This window comes from Aspergillus lucknowensis, assembly GCF_044049455.1.
Source record: "Aspergillus lucknowensis strain CBS 449.75 chromosome Unknown BJX67scaffold_51, whole genome shotgun sequence".
Classification (NCBI taxonomy): domain Eukaryota; kingdom Fungi; phylum Ascomycota; class Eurotiomycetes; order Eurotiales; family Aspergillaceae; genus Aspergillus; species Aspergillus lucknowensis.
The window spans coordinates 125,044-144,614 of NW_027263595.1; the positions used below are offsets into that span (position 1 = coordinate 125,044).

The 19,571-nt window shown below is 51.2% G+C and overlaps 9 protein-coding genes across 9 annotated transcripts; 3 read left to right on the forward strand and 6 right to left on the reverse strand.

Moving 5' to 3' along the window:
- Positions 1-36: 36 nt before the first annotated feature.
- BJX67DRAFT_363709 (terpene cyclase/mutase family protein) lies at positions 37-2,776 on the reverse strand. The gene is made up of 4 exons (XM_071030108.1): positions 2,484-2,776; positions 1,970-2,433; positions 474-1,919; positions 37-421 (listed from the first exon to the last, which is right to left on the reverse strand). The coding sequence occupies exons 1-4, from the start codon at positions 2,688-2,690 to the stop codon at positions 331-333; spliced, it is 2,208 nt and encodes a 735-aa protein (XP_070882467.1). The 5' UTR covers positions 2,691-2,776; the 3' UTR covers positions 37-330.
- Positions 2,777-3,390: 614 nt separating this feature from the next.
- BJX67DRAFT_384645 (putative meiosis-specific topoisomerase Spo11) lies at positions 3,391-4,834 on the forward strand (the record flags this gene model as incomplete). Its single annotated transcript, XM_071033698.1, has 7 exons — positions 3,391-3,577; positions 3,626-3,692; positions 3,752-3,860; positions 3,915-4,001; positions 4,067-4,147; positions 4,210-4,281; positions 4,355-4,834. 7 exons carry the CDS (start codon positions 3,391-3,393, stop codon positions 4,832-4,834), a joined length of 1,083 nt encoding a protein of 360 aa, XP_070882468.1.
- Positions 4,835-4,910: 76 nt separating this feature from the next.
- BJX67DRAFT_260443 (E2 ubiquitin-conjugating protein UBC7) lies at positions 4,911-5,937 on the reverse strand. The gene is made up of 3 exons (XM_071026317.1): positions 5,426-5,937; positions 5,118-5,335; positions 4,911-5,013 (listed from the first exon to the last, which is right to left on the reverse strand). The coding sequence occupies exons 1-3, from the start codon at positions 5,670-5,672 to the stop codon at positions 4,987-4,989; spliced, it is 492 nt and encodes a 163-aa protein (XP_070882469.1). The 5' UTR covers positions 5,673-5,937; the 3' UTR covers positions 4,911-4,986.
- On the reverse strand, positions 5,938-8,020 carry BJX67DRAFT_260442 (scramblase family protein). The gene is made up of 3 exons (XM_071026316.1): positions 7,569-8,020; positions 7,339-7,510; positions 5,938-7,283 (listed from the first exon to the last, which is right to left on the reverse strand). The coding sequence occupies exons 1-3, from the start codon at positions 7,907-7,909 to the stop codon at positions 6,204-6,206; spliced, it is 1,593 nt and encodes a 530-aa protein (XP_070882470.1). The 5' UTR covers positions 7,910-8,020; the 3' UTR covers positions 5,938-6,203.
- An 88-nt stretch (positions 8,021-8,108) lies between these two features.
- On the reverse strand, positions 8,109-8,884 carry lcl2. Its single transcript, XM_071030109.1, has 2 exons — positions 8,546-8,884; positions 8,109-8,469 (listed from the first exon to the last, which is right to left on the reverse strand). Exons 1-2 carry the CDS (start codon positions 8,715-8,717, stop codon positions 8,276-8,278), a joined length of 366 nt encoding a protein of 121 aa, XP_070882471.1. The 5' UTR covers positions 8,718-8,884; the 3' UTR covers positions 8,109-8,275.
- An 8-nt stretch (positions 8,885-8,892) lies between these two features.
- BJX67DRAFT_363718 (mitochondrial 54S ribosomal protein bL27m) lies at positions 8,893-9,990 on the forward strand. Its single transcript, XM_071030110.1, has one exon. It carries the CDS (start codon positions 8,999-9,001, stop codon positions 9,836-9,838), a length of 840 nt encoding a protein of 279 aa, XP_070882472.1. The 5' UTR covers positions 8,893-8,998; the 3' UTR covers positions 9,839-9,990.
- Positions 9,991-10,005: 15 nt separating this feature from the next.
- BJX67DRAFT_390622 (uncharacterized protein) lies at positions 10,006-16,385 on the reverse strand (the record flags this gene model as incomplete). Its single annotated transcript, XM_071034654.1, has 3 exons — positions 10,006-14,369; positions 14,483-14,530; positions 15,045-16,385. The coding sequence occupies 3 exons, from the start codon at positions 16,383-16,385 to the stop codon at positions 10,164-10,166; spliced, it is 5,595 nt and encodes a 1,864-aa protein (XP_070882473.1). The 3' UTR covers positions 10,006-10,163.
- Positions 16,386-16,585: 200 nt separating this feature from the next.
- On the forward strand, positions 16,586-17,582 carry BJX67DRAFT_260503 (H/ACA ribonucleoprotein complex subunit NOP10). The gene is made up of 5 exons (XM_071026318.1): positions 16,586-17,028; positions 17,088-17,100; positions 17,200-17,315; positions 17,397-17,449; positions 17,508-17,582. The coding sequence occupies exons 2-5, from the start codon at positions 17,089-17,091 to the stop codon at positions 17,528-17,530; spliced, it is 204 nt and encodes a 67-aa protein (XP_070882474.1). The 5' UTR covers positions 16,586-17,028; position 17,088; the 3' UTR covers positions 17,531-17,582.
- Positions 17,506-19,305, reverse strand: BJX67DRAFT_260549 (rRNA-binding endoribonuclease). The gene is made up of 2 exons (XM_071026319.1): positions 18,446-19,305; positions 17,506-18,391 (listed from the first exon to the last, which is right to left on the reverse strand). The coding sequence occupies exons 1-2, from the start codon at positions 19,214-19,216 to the stop codon at positions 17,876-17,878; spliced, it is 1,287 nt and encodes a 428-aa protein (XP_070882475.1). The 5' UTR covers positions 19,217-19,305; the 3' UTR covers positions 17,506-17,875.
- Positions 19,306-19,571: the final 266 nt, after the last annotated feature.

Consider the following 19,571-nt stretch of genomic DNA (forward strand, 5'->3'; position numbering starts at 1 on the left):
GTTTATGAGTGAAGTAGAATTCAGATGTGAGTTGCTTTCTTTGTGCTTGTTAGAGCAACAATTCGATGGCCTTCTCCGAAATCCTGCGGGGAATTGCTTATGTCATCCACTCTTCTTTGTTCCGGGGTTCACTTCTTTTCATAGTTGCAGTTCTTTGGGATTTTGACTCTGCGGCCTCGAGGATCTCTTTGAGGATCTCTTTGAGAAACCGTATTAATCCTATATTAAAGTTATTATATGCTATTTTAGCTCATCATTCAGACACGGCCTGGCTATCATCGTGAGTCCATGGACAAAGCCCGGTATGTATACAAACAACGAAACAAAGCTCTACAGCAACTCTGCGTTTCCAAACTTCTTGCTGTACAGACCCAGAGCACGAATAGGCCAGTAGAATTTGTAGTTGGGGTATGAGATCATGCTAATTCAGGTCAGCTTCGTTTTGTGGTTTCAAACCGGGTAGATCGACATACCAAGATTGATTGAACACACCCTCGATGGCCTCTTGCAACCATTCGCCGTTGGGCTGCTGCCGGGACATCATAAGCTTCATCGCCTTCTCAAGAGGCTCCTTGTGCGGGTAGTCCGCTTCCATCAAGGCAAGGCATGCCCAAGCTGTCTGGCACACCTGGGAATTCTCGTGATGTACGTAAACATGTTTCTCGCTGCTGAGATATGATTCTCCCCAGCCACCGTCTTCCTTCTGTTTGGAGATGAGAAAATCGCAGCCCCGGCGGGAGAACTCGCTCGTCTCGTATTTCTCTCCGATGCTTGCAAGACTCTCGAGGGCAAACAAGGCAGCGTATGTGAAACAGATCCCCCATGATCCGTACCAGCTACCGTCTGCTCTCTGCACACGCTTGATATATTTGACCGCCTTCTCTTTTGCTGCTTTGATTTCGTCAGCGCGGTAGTTGGGGTAGAATTTGCTGAACAGAGAGAGGGCAGTGACTGATGCAGTGGTGCATTCGGGGTAGTCGTAACCAATCATGATGCCGCCAAACACTTCAGCCGCATTGAGCCATTCAATTTTTGGGGAACCGCGGGTGGTTTCATATTCGGTGAAACCACCCGAAGGATTCTGCATTAAAAGCAAGCAGTCCACGCTGTCCTTGAGGCGTTGCTCTGAAATCAAAGCTGGGAAATTGTGCATCTCTTGGAGCTGGATTGTCGACCGCAAGCCTTCTGCAGTGCAATCGCTGACGGTGTACCCTTGGGTTTTGTTGCTGAATGGCCACGCGCCCTTTCGGTGTTGACGATAACACTTATCCTGGTCGGGGACGTTCTCTCGGAGCTGATGTGCGTCAAGGAATTCCAAAGCTTTACTGAGCATTGGTCGCCATTTAGGATCATCTGCGAAGCCAGCTACGACAATAGCCTGGGTGATGAAGGCAGTGTCCCAAACCTGGACACCATTTGTGCCGTTCATAAGCATGCCCTCTCCCTTCATCCACATGTAGTCGTTCAAGCGCTCTCGATGACGTCGGACCGAATAGCTATCCGGGCCATCATGAACATAGCACGCAACCATGTTCATAGGATTGCTTACTGGACCGAGACCCGCGTAGTCGGTATTCTGGTCTTCCATACAAATCAGTTCCCACGTCCAGTCCTCTGCGCGTTTAACAACGGCTGAGATTCGGAGAATGGGGTTCCAGACATTCACAAGCAGTGAATTGAGGGTGTTTAGAAGCCATGTTTTAGGGTAGTAGTTGTCGGCCTTGTGGATCGAGTTTCGGTGGCTCGCAAAGTTAATCGAATCGTATGGTTGCGTGTACAATTCTTGCCTTAGCTGCTTGGTGAGAGGATCCAAGGGGTGTGTAAATTTTTTAGACCACAGGTAAGACATAGGCAAGAACACCTGCCGCATATGAATCCACCATCGCCAAGGGGCAAAGGGCACCCAGTCGGGGAGGAGCCTGCACTTGTGTTAGGAAATTCTGTAGACATTTAATGAGGCGTTACGAACCAGATCTCCGGGGGTACAGGGTTGACACAATCCCATTCCATGACGCCGAGAATACTGAGCCAGAATTTGGCCCAATGTGGTCCGTAGATAGCGCCTCCGAAGCTGTGCAACAGTCCTCTAGCCTTGATCATTCGGGGATCATCTTCGCTCACGCCTAGAATGCGTAGCACAACATAATTCATGCTCGTGCCAAACACAGAGCTATGAGCTTCGATGTGCAAGCCCCAGCCACCATCTTTGGGATGCTGTCGAGCAAAGAGGTACCTTTTGATCTCCGTGGCGTACTCTGGGGGAATTGGAGTGTTGGTCACATAATAAGTGATGATTAGCCCTGGGAGCAGGAACATTGGCCCTCCATACTCACACGCCCAGTTCCCTGGAGGCAGCTGTAATTTAGAGAAAAATTCAAGGCCATTCTCCGCGCTCTGCATTGGAGTTTTCGCCTTGGGCAGCTCCGGAAGACCCTAGAAATAGTCAGGTAGGAACGCAGCGAATGTAGAGGGAAAGGGAGTACCGTAGGAAGGCCTAAAAAGTACTTGTCGGCAACTGATTGAGGCCACGCTTTGCACTCCTCATCGCTTTCGAGATAATGCCATGTCTGGCGGCCGTCATCATCCAGCAATCGCCATCTTGAATAGTCGGTTTTAAGGTCGCCGTTAGCGTCAGGGGCAAGATGGCCCCGGGCTTCCGTTCTCCAGGGAGCGACGTGGCTTTCAAGCATTGTCTGCGAGCTTGACACGAAAGGTCAATTGGCCTGAATGACGCCGCTTCGGACTGACAGACAATTCTCTTCGGAAGGGAAGCAGTTATCGGCAGGAGGTAAACAAAATTGAAGAATCCTCGATTCAAGGGTCTGAACTATTGATTGCTTAGTCATTCGATGCCTGGAAATCGCGAATGGTGCCTGAGGATCGCAGAGAACTATATAAACCTCATTTATATTTCATGGGTAGCAGGTCCGCAAGGTGGCTACTTTGAAGAATCAATTACGGGTTTGACGCCGTGATACTAATTACAAAATGTCGAGATCTGTTTAAGGACTTTCGGTCTGATCCAAGGGCTCGCTGTATATCACTGGATGACGGCAACTGGTAAGACAAGCGAAAAGCAGCTATAGGACTCCTGATCAAGTCCAATGTGTGGATCCTTGGACAAGAATCCAAGATATGGGATACTTCAGAGTTTGGGATATCGTTCCCAGTCGCAGAGAGGAAACCCAGCCCTGAGGCAACCCATAAATAAACGGTAAACTAGACGCTTCTCCGCCGGTAACCACCCCTCCACCTCCCAAGGATCATGTCATGGAAAGTCCATCATCAGATCGACTTCATTTGAGCCCTTTGTTATGCCAACTATTGGGTAATCAGGCCGTGGACCCGCAAGGTGTACTCCATCAATATATTGAGGACACCCTCGCGGTGATGGTCAAGCAAATCTGTATATCCGAGGACGACGGTCAACCAGCCATCACCTTAAAGCGACGAACAAATAATGCAACAAATATCTTTTACATTGACCCCTCAACTGGCGCACTTGAGAGCGAAGAGGCGGGAACGGAAGTCACATACACCTGGCCCGGGAAAGATGGTTATGAAGCCTGGAGATTCAGTATGATCCATTTGGATAGTCCGAGGGGTTGTCTGACAGAATCCACAGGCGTTGTCATGCGAGTTCTCATGGCAATAAATGAAGCATTTCAGTCTGGGTTGGTGATTTCTAAGAGGTTAGATTCCAAACAAACCATAACTGAGGCTGTTTGAAGGCTGATTCTTTACGACGCAGAGATATATACTACAGTGACCCGGCCGCCTTTGAATCTCAGAGGGTCGTTGATGTACTCGTTGATGATATAGCTAATACAATTGGAGTAGACCGCTCCGATCTGAATGTGGTAATTATCCAATTCTCCTCCATTAAGTTCCCACTTTGACGCTGTATGATACAGGAAGCGGCTGCGAAAGGCCTTGTGACGGGATTCTATCAGTTGACGACTACGACAGGCGAAAACATTGATGCGCGACTATTGACAAAGGTGAAGCTAGAGTTTAACCATCAACTCTTTACGGACGAATAGGATAGGCTAACGCCTATGCCTAGGATTGCCTTATACCACGAGTACAAGAAATATCTAGACTTGACGTCTCAGACGTGGATTGGGTCCTCATTGTCGAAAAAGAGGTATGTGCTGTCGAACTGCGTCTCATGCGTAAACGTTGATATGGACTTGCTATGTACTATAGGCTGTCTTCCGCAGGCTCACGCAAAGCAGTTTCCACGTCCGGGCTGCAGCAGGAGTGGGGATCATAGTCACAGTAAGAATCATAACGTTCGCCCATCGGCTTGGGACAAGACGTCAGATCAACAACACTAAGACTTCGCCATCAGGGGAAAGGATATCCCGACCTCAGAACCCGCGCATTCGTTCGCAAAATCTACGAGTCGATCGCTATTACACGACCAAACAACCCTCCGCCATTCTACGCCCTAGTGGATGGCGACCCACACGGGATAGCCATCATGTCGACGTACAAATACGGGTCGATGACCCACACGCGTGAGAACAGGAGGCTGGTTCTTCCCTGCCTGCGCTGGTTAGGGCTCCGTACTTCCGATATAGTTGACGCCGAGGAGAGTACAAATGAGAATGAAACGCTGAGTTTGACGCCGAGGGATCGGAAGAAGATCATGACTATGCTGTCAAGAAGCCCTGTATTGGCTATCGATGGACCGGAGCCGGAGTGGCGGGTAGAGTTGCAACGGATGCTGATGTTGAATATGAAAGCCGAGACCGAAATTCAGTATGACTGCAATGGCGGACTTGAGGCGTGGATTGATCGGGAAATGTTGTGGCAGGATAGTATTTAACCTCTGTGAATCTGTTGACCTGATGTAATGCATGTGGGATTGTGTGTGAATAAACACACCCGGCTAATGCTCACCGATGTGTTTGAGAAGGAAAACGAAAGTACATCATCACACCATACCACAACGCCCACAACTGTCCAAAACCCGATGCACTAAAGGGGAATATAACGTACCGGAGGCTATGAATGCATGAGCAGCAGCAAAAGAGAAACCAAGAGTATATACAGGAGAGAAAGAAAAGAGGGAATTACAAGCCCAATCCCTTCCTAACCTCATCCCTCACCTTCTTTTCATACTCGACCCGTCTCTCCCTCCACATCTTCGCGGCTTCCACATTCGCCGGGCTCTCATCATTTGGCTCGGCTAGCATACTCATCACTGATATAAGAATCTTCTCCACACTCTGAATAGGCGACCACCGCTCCGAAGCATGTTCGTAGTGATTCGGATCGTCACCAGGAGGATGAAGGATAGAAATGCACACCGTTCCATTGGGGTAGACTACATTTCACCAAGTAACGTTAGCCATCGGCTCCCTCACTTCCCATCTTCATTGAAGAACTAAAGGCGAGTTTGAGTACGAGTACCTACCGTTCGGGTGCCAAACCCCACCTCCGACAAACTTCATCGTCGGCGGGCTAAGCGGATAATCCTTCGGAAATTTCAACTCCGCAGCAAACACGCCGCCCTCGTATGGTGTCCCCTCGGGGCCCTGTATAAGTGCTTCCCAGTGGAACATGTCGTCCTCCGAAACGGGGCCAGCGGTAATGCCATCTGGTGGGTTTTGTGACAACGTCTTGTATTCGCGGAACAGACGGTTCTGCGTCATAGAGGACATGGTGGGCGGAGTGCGGTGTCGAGTTATTTCTCAGAGGTTTGCGGCCGGATTGGATGTACACGAGGGCAACAGCAACGGCTTCGAATGGTGATATGTGATGCGGAGAGGATGTCGGCGGGGTGGGGAAGGGAAGCGCTCAGGGCCGACCCGGTGGGAGGGATATGGGCGCGAAGGAATATTTCTTACGTTCCTCACGCGGTAGATCTAGGCGGGTTCGGAGAAGATCCTGAATGCTTGTAGATGAGAACCTGCAGTCGGAGATCTGGTTTCGGTCGTCGCCACTTCCGCGCGGTTCCTGCCTCAGGCAGAGATCGCTACACGCGCTAAAGTAGGGTCAAGAGGAGAGCAGGACCGACGTTTGCTTTCAGGGAAAATGTTCTATGTCCATCCTTAATAAAATAAAACGAATATGTCGTGGCTCGTCACAACCGGCTAATATAATATCCAATCTATGAAGTATAGTACAAAAGCGCCAGATCCTTCCCGGAACTACTGTGCACACCGTTCGGGAATGACGGCAAGGTTGAAGGACTAGAAGAAATCGTAGTCGTCTCCGCCATCATCTGCGTCTTCAGATTCATCCGCCGCCCAAGGGTCATCAGGCGGATGCTCTTCCTTTTGTTCTGGCGCCCAAACATCTTCATACGGACTCGGTTGACCTTGACCTGATGCATTCTGGTCCGCAGCATGTTGTTGATCCGGCGGACCGCTATGCTGTTGGGTCTCGCCCCTGCCTCTGGACAGCGCATCGTATCCAGCGATTGTGCCCGCACCTGCGGCACCTGCGGCGGCGCCTTCGGCTAAACCTCCAGCAGTCCCGGCTCTCCCAACGGTGCCGGCGGCGGCTTCTCCTACAGCTCCAGCCTCGCCGGCAGCAGCACCGCCAGCGGCACCACCAGCTGCGACGTCTCCACCAACACCGGGAATCAACATCGGGAAGAATCCCATTCCGCCGGCACCGCTGTGTCGGCTGAAATAGTCAAAGTCAATGCTCACGGCAGTCGCCAGCATAACGGCACGCTGGTCGAGAGTCATACCGGTGATCGCAGTTCCCTGGTCGGGAGCTTCAATAGCCTTCAGCGCTGCAGAATCCATACGTAAAGCGTAGACACCAGTATCTGTGAAGATCTCGCGAGCGAAGCCAACGAAATCACGATTGACGGAGCCAATCAAGCGGCTGTCGGCGGAACGCAAGGAGAAGTCCCATGATAAGAAGGGCTCATCGACGTAGGCGAATTGATTGAATTCACCGAAGTCGCGCCCACCTTCTGTTGTATGGGCTAACTGTGTCTGCTGCGCATTGGACAAACCTGTTTGGGAAAGGGAGACCTTCTGGCTTCCCATCTCGGTCGCCGGATTTGGTGAATGGTGATAAGTGAAAAGGCTATACTTCCGTCGTAGTGGTGCCCATTGCTGTTGTGCTTCTCCGATGACGCGCATCTCGTCGAACCCGAGTGGCGATATCCGGGCGTTAGAAGAGTCTGCGGCCTGAGTAAGAGAACCGGGTGTATTGGGTTGAAGGTTTGTTGACGAGGGATAGGTAACATTTGCAGGATCGAGCGGATCATAGACTCGAATCCGGGAGTTAATCCAGGAAAATGGACGGTGAAACTGCGCAAGTTAGCCGACATGACCTAGCAAACAGATGTACATGTGGGGAAGTTACCCTGAGGACTTCATTCTCATGCCTATCGAAAACATGAGTCACAAAACTCCGATGCGTGCGAAACCATTGCCGCGCCATCATGTTCGCCATTCCCTTTTCGTGCTCCGCCATATATCCAACATGGTTTCCTGCTGCGTCCAAAATCACGTACTTGTTTGCTTGCTCAAAACCACTGGCGTAACTCATTTAGCATTCGACAAACTCATGATGCAAGAAAGGGACGAACTCACATCATCACGTTCATTAACTCTAGCTGCCGCTGTATGACCAGTCCGGAGTTTGCGAGAATCCCGGTTGCGGGATGCGACTCTTTGAGTACACCATGCGGATCTTCTGGGATGTGGACAGGAGACAGAAGCGTATTGTGGGACGGATCGTAGTTCGGCCTCGGGGGGCTGGTACTTTCGACTTGTTTATCTGAGGGTGTCGCATCTTTTCGAATCGGCAATGGCCTTCGAATGGAGTTTCGGGGTCCGTGGGGATTTGGTCGCCCTCTTGTGAAGGAGCTGGCGGAAGCTCGAGGTGGCTGAAGCCACCGTGCTGGTAGGAATCGAATCCTCGTGCTCAACATGGAGGAGGGATCCGAAGGCGCCGACGAAGAATTTGGGGTAGTTATGGGGGAGAACTGGTGTTGGGTGAAGGAGGAAAGATGAAGTCCCGCCTGTAGGAAGGTGGCGGAATTAGGCGGGGATAAGAGAGCAGAAGGAGCCAGAAAGTATCAAGTTCCTCCAAGCCGTTCAAGGATTACGAGGTATTGCAAAGGCAGGCTCGCCAGAAATTATTATAATGTAGTGATTCCATAGATGATCTATAATTCCGTATATACCTCGCCAATAATTCCATTCAACTAATGCATTCTCCGCACAAGTCCCACCTATGAAGATGATAACTCCAAGCAGACCAACGCGCACAAAATAACTTTTATACATTCCAATCATCATAAAAGACCCTTGCGGGCTAGTTCAACCTTCCGCGCAGCTTCTCCGGGCTTATATCCACCTTTCGAGACGCAAATGGCGCTGCCTTCACCGAGCTCGAACTTCTCCTCGACATCGGGATGCGGACAGGGGCAATGGTGCGGAAAATGGACACACGCAAGGGTACCGGGGCATAGGTATCTGTCACATCGTGCTGGAAAAGAAAATATCAGCTACACACGTCGATAATGGGGTAAGAGGCCAAAATAAGGAAGCTCGGTTTGCCATACCTGCTTCCCACTGGCTTTGATACCGCGAGCTGTCGCTAGGAACATTCTGCTGAGAGGCTTGCTGGCGCTCTTGGCCACCACCGAACATGTGGTCGAAGAACTGGAACTGCGCGTGCGCGACAGATATGAGGAGCAACAGAGCTCCCAAGTATCGGGCCAAGATGGACAACATTGTAGCGAAAGCGGTACTGATTAAACTTGGAGAGCGAATTATCGAGACTTATACACTTCCTCAGACTAAGGCAGCCTCGCTTTCGAAGACGATGAGAAATATACAGAAGGTCGAGGACTCGGTATCTGGTTGAATACCTTATACTTCGAAATGCCACCTTCCACCAAGAGGAGGTGCCTTGCACGTGACTAACGCCAAGACTTTCCATCCGCAAGAAAAAGTCGCTCCGAATCCCTTCACCTGAACCTCCGGAAGGCAGTCAAGGAACACACCACACAATCATGCTTCAACCAAGGCTCCTAACCCCTCTCAGGGCTCTACGAGGAGCAATTATCCGGTCAACAACACCGGTAACCCGCTCTCTCCCACAACTACCAACGTCGCAATCCCTCCTCCCACGAACGACCTCCGCAATCCAATCAACACAACCACCAATTGTCCTCAACCCTCTCCTCTCCTTCTCCCAAATCCGACACGCCTCCCACTCCGCCCAGGGAGCCGCAAACAAACATTCTCGCGATCCGGCTGGAAAACGCCTCGGCGCAAAACGCACAGGCGGCGAATACGTCGTGCCAGGCTGCATAATCTTCCGCCAACGCGGTACAAAATGGTTCCCCGGTGAGAACTGCGCGATGGGCAGGGACCATACCATCTATGCCGCCCAAGCCGGATACGTGCGATACTACCTTGATCCGGAGCGCCACCCAGACAGGAAATACATCGGGGTTGTCTTTGAGAAGGAAGGAAAGTTGCCGACGCCTCGGAACGCGCCGACGCGCCGCAGGTTGAATCGTGTTGCTGTGCCGAGATTACCAGAGGCTCCAGTTGAGGAGGTACAGCCAGACCTGACGGTTGTTGTGGGTGAGGAGACGGGGTCAATGGTTGGGAGCGTGGCGGCCGTTGATGCCGGGGCTGGGAAGCAGCTGCGTCCTGGGTATATGTGGCGTGAAGCGAATTGGCAGATTGGCCGCGCTGCTGAGAAGGCGGGGATTACTGCTGCTCCATATGATCGGAGAGATCGGTGGCTGGCATGGCGGAAGAGACAGGCAAAAGCTCAGCGGGCTGCTCAGTTGAAGAGCTTGAAGAATAAGAAGAAGGCGTCGAAGAAAGCAAAGCGATGAAACGAAGAACTTGGCCCGCATAAATAGTTGATACAAGCTTTGGACTGGTGTTATCTGTACAATAGGAAAATATTGTGTGGTAGGGACTGTTTAATATAGTTTCAACTCTTCCACACATCTTGAAGTAGCAATGGCACAAGAATTTGCTAAAACCAAGCTCAACATCATTATAGAAGAGTCAATTTGCTATGCAAAAACCAAAGGGTATATTGTGCCATCAAAAGTGTATAAATTTCTTCAACATATCTCCCAACGGTTCAACATCAGGTGGCGGAGATAGATGGATAACAACTCAACCAGGGACATGTATACATCAACATGATCATCAATCAACTAACCGGCCTAGAATCAGGCTTTGGCAGACGAACTCATTACCCACAACTCGAACATTGTTGCCCAAACCAAGATCATCCCCATTGAAGGGCTCCGTCAGTTTGGATTTCCTCCGCTTGTTCGACGGGAGTGAGTTTCCGGCAGCGGCCGCCTTTGTGACTTTGTCATCGTCATCAATATAGACCCAGTCCCAGCCGTTTGCTTCCTGCCCAGTCCGCGCCTGGTTGAGAACAGCACGGGCTGATTTGATATCAGGGACACGCTCAATCCTCGACGCACCTAGAGCGTAGGTGAGGAAGATGTACGCTTTCCTTCTTTCCTCGTCGGTTTTGCCATTGCGTCCTGTAATGAGGAGGACTGATTGCCCATTCAAAAGGTTGGGCCGCACTGCGACAGTTTCCGACAGCTTTGCCTTGGTAGCTGGATACGGAGCGAGTATTCTCGACTTTGTTGCTCCATTGAGGTAGGATGACTCGCCCGCAGGGAGCAGATACATCTCCCAGTCGAGGACCTGACCGTTTGCGACGCAATCTTCGATCCAGCGGTCTGATAAACATGGGAGGTTAAGAGCCAGGGCTTGCATATACTTTGGACGACGGGAGTGTTTGTCTGCAATCAAACATGCAAACCCAACCTCTTCGGCTCCACGCCTGAGACGAAGATTGAAGTTTAACCCAGTTGGTCCTGGTGATGGGGATTTGACTGGTTTTGCAACTGGGGTGTTTAATGGCAGCTCAAAAAGCTCGTTGAAGCCATCTTCCAGAATGCGTCCGTCATTCTCTAATATCATCTTCGTAATGCGGTATTTGGCATCACTCTTATCCCCGTAGGATACTGCGAATACCATCCCAGAAAACAGGCCATTCGGAAGATAGAAACTGCGAGATAATCGCGTGCTAGGGGATATCGGCGTGGAATGCCGGTCTGAAGGGGTCTGGAGCCGACTTTCGGAGCTTCCGGATCCTGAACTATAAGTGAAGGGCCGATCTTTGAGTTGATTCCACAGTATAGTATCCAGGTATATCCGGGAGATGGGAACTTTGATAACATTCTCTGGGTCGGCAAGTCCCCCATTCGGAAGGCTCCTCCGTTGCTTTGGGCCCAATAAAAGAGTCGAATACCCATAGATGTCTGTAACTGGTATAACTCCCTTGGCCATTTCGCTTGACAGTTCATCTGCATTGAGCTTGTCGGCAAACCCCCTGATAATGTGAGTGACCTTCGGCACCTTTGGCATATCCACCTTAACTGCATCGCCGATTCGCAGTTCGAGCTTCTTCACTGTGCCTGTCGGGACTTCAACCGGGGCACTGTCTTCAAATTTGACTAGGTACTGATCCTGCGTAGTTCCAAAAGGCTTCCCAATGTACGTTGCCGGGTAATAAGCTCTCTTTTGGCCCCTCCAAGGCGCGAGGACCTGCTTAGGCGCTATTGGAGCGCCTGCCATGGAGGGTTGTCGGTATTCATCCCTAAGATTCTCTTCAACGACAGGTTCGCTAGTCGGCGCCACGGGAGCCGGATCAGGGTCAGCCACATCATCCGTGTGAATAGGTCCTGGACTCGAGATTCCTTTCTGTTTATGTTCCCGTGCCCGTGAGGGTTGTGCGGTCTGTGATGATTGCGTAGTCTGTGATGGTTGCTGTTCTCGGGCCTGAGAGCGGGCAAAGATTTTGGACCGTTCTTTATTGGATACTCGGAACTTCGGAGAATCTTCTGTATCCCAAATGGATCTGACTCTTTTTTGCGGTTTTGCTCGCCCTTGGAAAGTGGTTTGACGCCTCGTTTCTGCTTCTGTTGGCCCTAGTGACGGCGCTGCCGTGGGACCTTCTTCCTGGGGAGGAATTAGTTGTTGACTGGGCTGACGAGGGGTGACCGGGACAATCGGATCAGACGCAGGAATATTTCGCCCATCGTTACCGCGTCGTTTTTTGTGCACTGGAATCGGGGACATTGCAACGGCAGACCTGAATTCCTGGTCATCAGCCGATAGGATGTTGATATTGACATCGAATGTTGCACCTCCAACTTGCGGTGACGCATCGGCTGCTATCTCTGTTAGAGCTCTGCGCTGCCTCCCGCTTGGGCTTGAGAGAATCTTCGAGTTAAGAAGAGGTTTGTTGGGGGATGAAGTGTCGGTCACAACGGGCCGCGACTGGCTGGCTCGCCCAAATGCGCTCGGGTGAAGAGGAGGTAGGTCATCGTCCTCTTGATCAGCAATCTCGTTGTTCGAGTCGCTCATCCACCCTTCGTGATTCATGTTGTTTGGGCTCGTCTCTGGGATTGTAGCGAATGTAGGTAGGTCGTGCGAACTCCTCTGTCGCTGATGTACGGGTGTCTCGGCGACGCGAGAGGGCATCGAAGACGACTTACTCCGAGGGTCAAATGTCGGGGCTCTGCTTCCGTCCTCCATATGATCGGGGGCGAGAGGGTTATTGGAGAGAGTATTACTAGCCTGCTGACTTGGAGTGCCGTCTCGAGAAAGATTCGAAGACCTGGCAGAGCTCTTGGATTCCCATCCAGGACGAGATATAGCGGAAGCGGAAGGGCCATGAGATGGAGCGATGTAATGTTGAGATCCTTGTGTTGGGGGCTGGAGAGGAAGCTGCCTCGTCGGGGATGAGGTTCCTCGCTCTTGGATCACTGTTTGAATTCGAGCGCCAGGTTGAGTTTGGCTGTGACTACTTGGGCTTTCGGCAATTTGCTGTTCGCCCTGCTCCTCATCATTTCGCCCAGGCGACCACTGAGAATCTTTGACGACTGTAATCGGCGAAGACCTGATTGTATTGGCTGCCCCACCGTCAAGATCCTGGCTTCGCGGATGGGGGTGCGCGGTTGGAAGCGCTTGATGGGGGTTCCTGACAGCTGGTGGACTTTCATGGAAGGAGAGAGCTTGCGAAAGCCGGTCGTGGGCGCTTGCCGTATGTGACAAGCCAAGCATAGATGGATCGTTGCAGTTTTCCTTGTCCTCTTCGGTTGACGAATTGGGTGGGTGAGATCGAGCAACAGGCTCCGGTAGTTCCTCTTCCTGTTCAGTCTCTTCTTCACTCATTCCCACGGCGTGTGATTCCGGGGTGGGTCTACGCGATTCTCCTGAGATAACAACTGTAGAACCATCGGTAGAGTCTCGGCGTTCTGGAGCTCCGGATAATCCTGTCCTCATGTCTCGGCGACTACCTGGCCTCGCATGAGCGCTAACGGCGGCAAGTTGTGGTGCTGCCTCCTGATCAATCATGTTTCGACGCCGCGAACGTTCAATGAAACTAGGCACCTTATCGAACTCGCTGTCACTCTGGTCTTCCGAGTAAATATGATCAGCCGAGCGCGTCATTCTCTCCTGCCTGTTCGCTTGCGACTCATTCTTCGTGACATAATTCAGCTGGATTTCTGACGAATCGCGCGGAAAAGTGGCCGAAATAGTATTAAACGGAGATGAAAGAAAAGGAGCTCGAGGGCGATGCTGTATGGGAATATTCGGCGAAGGCTTATCCGACATGAAATCTGACTGTAGTCCGTTGACAAGAGGAGAGGAAGGCGCTTGGGTTGCCTTGAACACCTGACTCAAGGCCATAACGCCGCTGTCCGACTCAAGGTCCGGCGCAAGGGGATTCCGGGAGACGAGAGGAGATACAGTAGACACGGCCTCGACACGGGGTTGCTCGGTGGCTGTCGTGGGAGTCTTCGCCACGAATCGTTGAGACTCGGGAAATAGGTTAGGCTGATAGGTGAGAGGAGAGGATTCGCTCAGCTTGGAGCTGCTCTGATCGTCGTTTTCGTCCGTATTGGGCGCGTGAGCGTTGGTCCCATCAAAACCTGCAAGCAAGTCGATATGACCGCTATCACCTACGTGTAGCGTCAGGGGAGTCGCTCGATGGATGACGTTACTATCAGGTCCATCCTTGCTGGATTCTTTGTTCTGTCGTATGATCTCATCAAATAACGACTGGGAAACGACCTGAGTGTCCGAAGGGAGCGTACCAGCAGATCCCATTTTCGGAGTTTGTGGTACGGAGGAGGAAGGTGATGTCCTTTGCATGAGGTGGTGCCGATTGCGATTCAATGACCCCGTGGTATTGTATTGTCCACCTGGAGAAGCTCCATACAAAAGGGCCTCACGCGGACCGTCCTGGGGACCGAATATCACGGCAGGGTCGTCCGGGTGCGGAAGAGGCACCAGATCATGACGGCCTTGAGGGGATTCCTCAACGATTCTGGGCTCCTTGAAGAAAGGTTGAGAAGCGGCAGATTCCTGAAACGAAGGATTGGCGGAGGTTAGTGCAAGGATCGCTGCCAGAATTAACCTGTAAGACTCACTAATCCCAGCGCGACGCGTTGCAGCCTCGCGATATCGATGCTGTCGTCCTGGGTTTCCATCGTTGTTTTCATCCCACAGGTCCCGACAAAAGCCGGATACCTGGCTGCATTTTCTGCGAACGTTTTCCTCACTGCGGGAGCTTCGCAGAACGTCACAAGTATTCAGCCTTCACTGGAATCGAAACCCTCACGTCTGGGTGGCCAAATCTAAAAACGCGAAACGCGTCAATCACGTGAAAGTAATATTACCACTTCGGGTTTAGGCATAAATCTGGCCATCAAAAGGCCTTCGAGTTCGGGCAGATGATGACTGAGAGCATGCTTTGAAGGAGTGCCAGATGTGCGAGGCTGTTTATAACAGTCTCGCTTCGGGGTTTGCATTAGATTGCGGATGGGTGCCGAGATTCTAGATCGTGACTGACTCGGCAATAAAGTTACATTCAATTACTCAGTCCTGACTCCTGAGGTGGCTCGCACCCAAAGGATCCAACTCTGTACAGATTCTTCCGAATCAGTCCCGAGAACGATTCGGTATCCAGCGCCTGATGATAAGTTCCCTCACCCTATAGCGAGTAAGCAACGCTCCGATATCCATGCGGCTAGCCGATGCAGACTGCAGGTCCTGGGATGGCGGCGGAATCTCCACATAGCAAACGACAAGAGTCTTCTTCACCTGCGCCTGGACACGGTTGATGCAGTGGAGCCACCACCAGCTATGGGCCTGTTTACTGGCGCACTCAGCCTTGCGCTCTTCTGTTTCGGACCAGTAGCGATGATCATAAGATGGAATGACAACAACTGCGAACTCGGCATGGGCGAAAACTGGACCGCGGTTGTAAATCATATAGTCGACTCCGAACTTTACACCGGAGCGCACGACCCACCCTAGGGAACGAAAATGGTGATACACGACGTAAGAAACAAGGAAGGGGTCATCCGGCTTCAAATCCATTGATGGCTCCCGGGGTGGCGAGTACGAATGGTGACAGAATAGTCTGAGTAAGGAATCGGGAGACAGCACGGATTTTTGATCGTGGTCGAAGATATGCAAGGTACCCAGTCCGTAGACAAGGAAAAATGCTTCCTCATTGGAGAGCTGGAGATGTTCTTCATTCGTTATCGTCGTTTCTTCGTTCGAATCGTGTCCATCGGCAATCGAATGTTCCAGCGATTCAAGCGTAGGGACTTTGCCGTCGCCTGTGGGAGAGAAGCTAACGGTTTTGCTGCTAGCCTCCCTCTCTCGTTCAGCCAATTTCTGCGCTTCGAGGAACCTGGCCTCTCTCGCTTTTGTTACAGAAAACTTCTCTGGAGTTAAAGCAGTGCCATTGATGACACCAGGAATTGATGATGTCGGGGCGGACTCAGTGCCTGAAGATGTATGACCTTCTCTTGCGGCCGCTTCCGCCTGAAGCCTTTGCTCTATAATCAGCTTCTCTGACCTTGCTCTCTGAAGCTTCAGCTCCCGGCGCTCGGCCCTCCGTTGGCGAGTGAGCTCTTCGCTTGTAACGCCACCAAGAAGTCCCCTCCGCTTCTTTTCCTGATCCAGCCAGGTAGGCTCACTTCGACTGAGACTTCCTTTTCCGAAAAAGCCCATGTCCCATAGCGCACGAACCGTCATCTCATCAGTGATATGAACCGACGAAGTATTGGAATCGAAATATGCGGAGTAGGTATCATTGTGAGGTGTTGTAATATAGTACGTAAGGTACGATAGTAGCACACTTATGACGGAAAGTGGGTTATGCGGGATTAGAGGCGGAAGAGGGTGGTGGACTTGGAGAGGGAGAGGGAAGCGATGAATGTGTCTATAGTCTGGTCCTCGGCGTTTAGGTAGCCACGTCTTGCTGGAGACATCTGCTTCCTGAGCAGGGGAAGGACTAGTGTATGGGGGTTGCGATGCCATATTGGATATTGCTCAATTGGAATTCTTCAGTATCTACTACAGGACGAAGATCAGCAAGCTCTTCGCTGCAAGGCAATAACACCCGGGTTCAAAAGAAGTGCTGCTGTTGTGTTCCTCAGATACCGTTGTAGTCTAATACAAGCGATCATCGACAACAGCTAGAAATCAAGGTTGCTGTTGCCTTAGCTTTTGAAGGAGTCATCACTGGAGCATAGCGAACACTTCTTTCGAGCCCAGGGTAGTTCTAGGCTAAGGCTTACCAGAAAAGCTCTGGAGTTGGGTATCAAGCCCGGCGGAATAAAGAGGACGGTGGAGGAAGGACGGGATTGGAAGGTGAATCGAGGCGGTTAGTAATGTGAAACAAACACTTCATCAAGTGTCATGTCGGGAATCCAGCACTTCATCCCTCTTCCTCTGTCCCTGGTGTCGTCCTCATTGCTTTCTTTTGTTTGTGGGTCGTGGAAGCAAAAAAATGAGGCCGCGGCGTGGTTAAAAAGGAACAAGATGACTCAGCGCAATCATCGTGGTCCGTGCACCTCTCCTCCATCCAAAAATTTCCTGCTTCGAATCGCGAAGTCCTCGTAAGGCAAAAGTCTTGATTTCGACTTCGATTCTCGCGACTTATCATAGAACTACTCTTCAAGTGAGTCCATTCATTCACGACGATGCTTTAAACCACAGATTGCTAACAAAATTCTCTAGGATGCATCTTATGGTATGTTCGTTATCGCAGATCTCAAATCTCACCCACGGAGTTAAATCCTCCGATTGCTTTTTACACCGTTCACGTCCTGGTGCTGAGAAGCTTGAATAGTACACGTTGGACGCGGAGGGGAATCGGGTCTACACCTTGAAGAAGGTCACTCCTGCCGGCGAGGTCACAAAGAGCGCTCATCCCGCTCGCTTTTCTCCCGATGACAAGTACTCTCGGTAGGATCTATCCCCGCGGATGAAGACGATGAGACGGCCCCTGTCTTACGCATGGTGCTAATGACGGCGTCTGATATATAGGCATCGTGTTACACTGAAAAAGAGATACGGTCTCCTGCTCACCCAGCAGCATGGTATGGTGCATGATATACCTGGCGTGACTCGAACAAGCTCTAACCTCTAATATTCCAGACAAGGAAGCCGCTCAATTATAAGTGCAAAATGAGAGAGAATTGTCCAAGTAATATTAAAAGATGATATGGATTCATTTGCTGGCGAATGGTGTTACAAGGATTCAGACAACAAGAGGATTCGGCCCTGTTTTGTCCAATATCAATGATCTGATTGAAGGTAATATCTGCCGGAGGCAGCGGCACCTGCGCGGTATACGAATAATGCACCCCTTGGAAAGGGCTCTAATTGTTCGTTTCCTCATGCCTACATCTACCAAACATTATCATCTAACCATGTCGTAAATCCATAACGGGGGCTGAAAACCCATCTTGACTTTTGTGCACCAGAAACTCCAATCCCATGTCATGCAAAGGCGAACGAAACACTCATCGCTTTCTCGAGTTCACATGCCTTCCAGCACCAACCCTCGGACGTCCAGTCTGCTTACTCCTCTCTCCGGTCAGAATACCAGGAAGGTAATCCTCATCCATCAAGTCGCGTTCCTTCCGGAGCCTTCGGTTCTGCTCAGCTGTAGCTCTAGTATACTCCTTTTGGTCTTCAGTAAGGATCAGCTGAGTTCCCCAGCCTCCTTTGCCTCCACCGCCCTGCCACTTCCCGTTGGCACTGCCGTGAACAGGTTTGGGGACACTATATCGGTTTCCTCGGTTATTCCACTGCATGTTCTTTTTCAAGTGCATCTTGAACTGCCCATTGGCGTCGGTTGTGCATGATACACGAGTGAGTGTATCTCCACCACATCGCGGGCAGAACTGCTTGTTCATGTCTTTGGTAGTCGAGAAGCAGGCATGGCACCGCTTCACGAATGACTTCAGATGCTTGATTCTTTGTAGAGTAGTTGTAGAGAGGAGGTTGAGGTTCATTTGGAGTAAGACGTTTTGACACTACCCCCTAATCGTCAGTTATCGAGATAAACATGGTGATAAGGGCGTACTAACCGCAAAATCAGTCGTCATCGTAGCGACTTGCATCACTTTGGGTTCCGGCGTAGCGGTTGCCGAACCGGCTTCGTCGCGAGCCTGACGCTTCTTCAGGTTTGATGGTGTAATCCACTCCTCACCGTCTGATTCAGAGGCAGCTCCGTCTTCCTTACCGTCAGCTTCGGTTTTGTCCTGGGGATCCTCGGAAGTGGGCAAATCCGCCTCGCCATTTTCCACTCCCTCAACATCCGCCTCTGCGGAACCTTCGTTATTTTGCTCCTGCTCTCCGGTTTCAAGCGTTGTAGATTTCAACCCCTCAGAGATATCCTCTAATGTCGTGTTTTCATCGGCGTTTGCGGCCTCCCGAGCCTCCTCTCCCACCCTCTCCTCCGCCACCTTCACAGGAGGCTTACCATTCACCTGCTTCTGCCCGGGGACGCTTCGCAACCTCCAATCTCCACCATTCCTCTCACATTCAATCTCGTACGCAATAGCCAAGACCTCAAGATCAGTCCTACTCAGCACTGCCCTGTCGCCGGTCTTTCTTGCAAACTCGCTCAACACACTAACGCTTTTTGGGGACGGGGTTCGCTGCTTCAGAAACGGGAGGTAGAGAGTTTGGACTCGTTGGCGCGCATCGGGATCCCGGATCTCACCAAGCACCGAGGGTGTGATAACAAGTTCTTCGCATTGCGCCAGGAGAGTAGAAAGCGGGGGGTTGTTCTTCAGGATCGGACCCGCGTCGAGGACTATCGTGTGGACGGGTTTCGTGGTGGTAGGGTCTGCCATATTGGGCAAGACGATGGACAGTTAAATTGCCTGGATCCCTGGGGTAATAAGTGTAGATTCTGCAGCAAATAACGTGCGGCGCAGTGGTGAGATTTCGCTGCTTGTGGTGCGCTTGGGGATCCGCTTGATTTTTTAGTTGGTCTGTGCGTTATCCTTATCTTATCGGCACCGTCTCTCCTCAGAGGTGCCGATGAAGCGCCGCTGTTTTTATTTTTCTCTTGATGTGCCAAAGGGGCTCGTCCTGCTTTCACGGAGGCGGTGTTGTCGTCAAATTTATGCTTGCCAAACTCTCTTCCAATGACACCTCCAGCGACGGCGTTACTTTTCCGCGACAGATGCAAACTCAGATCTTGAC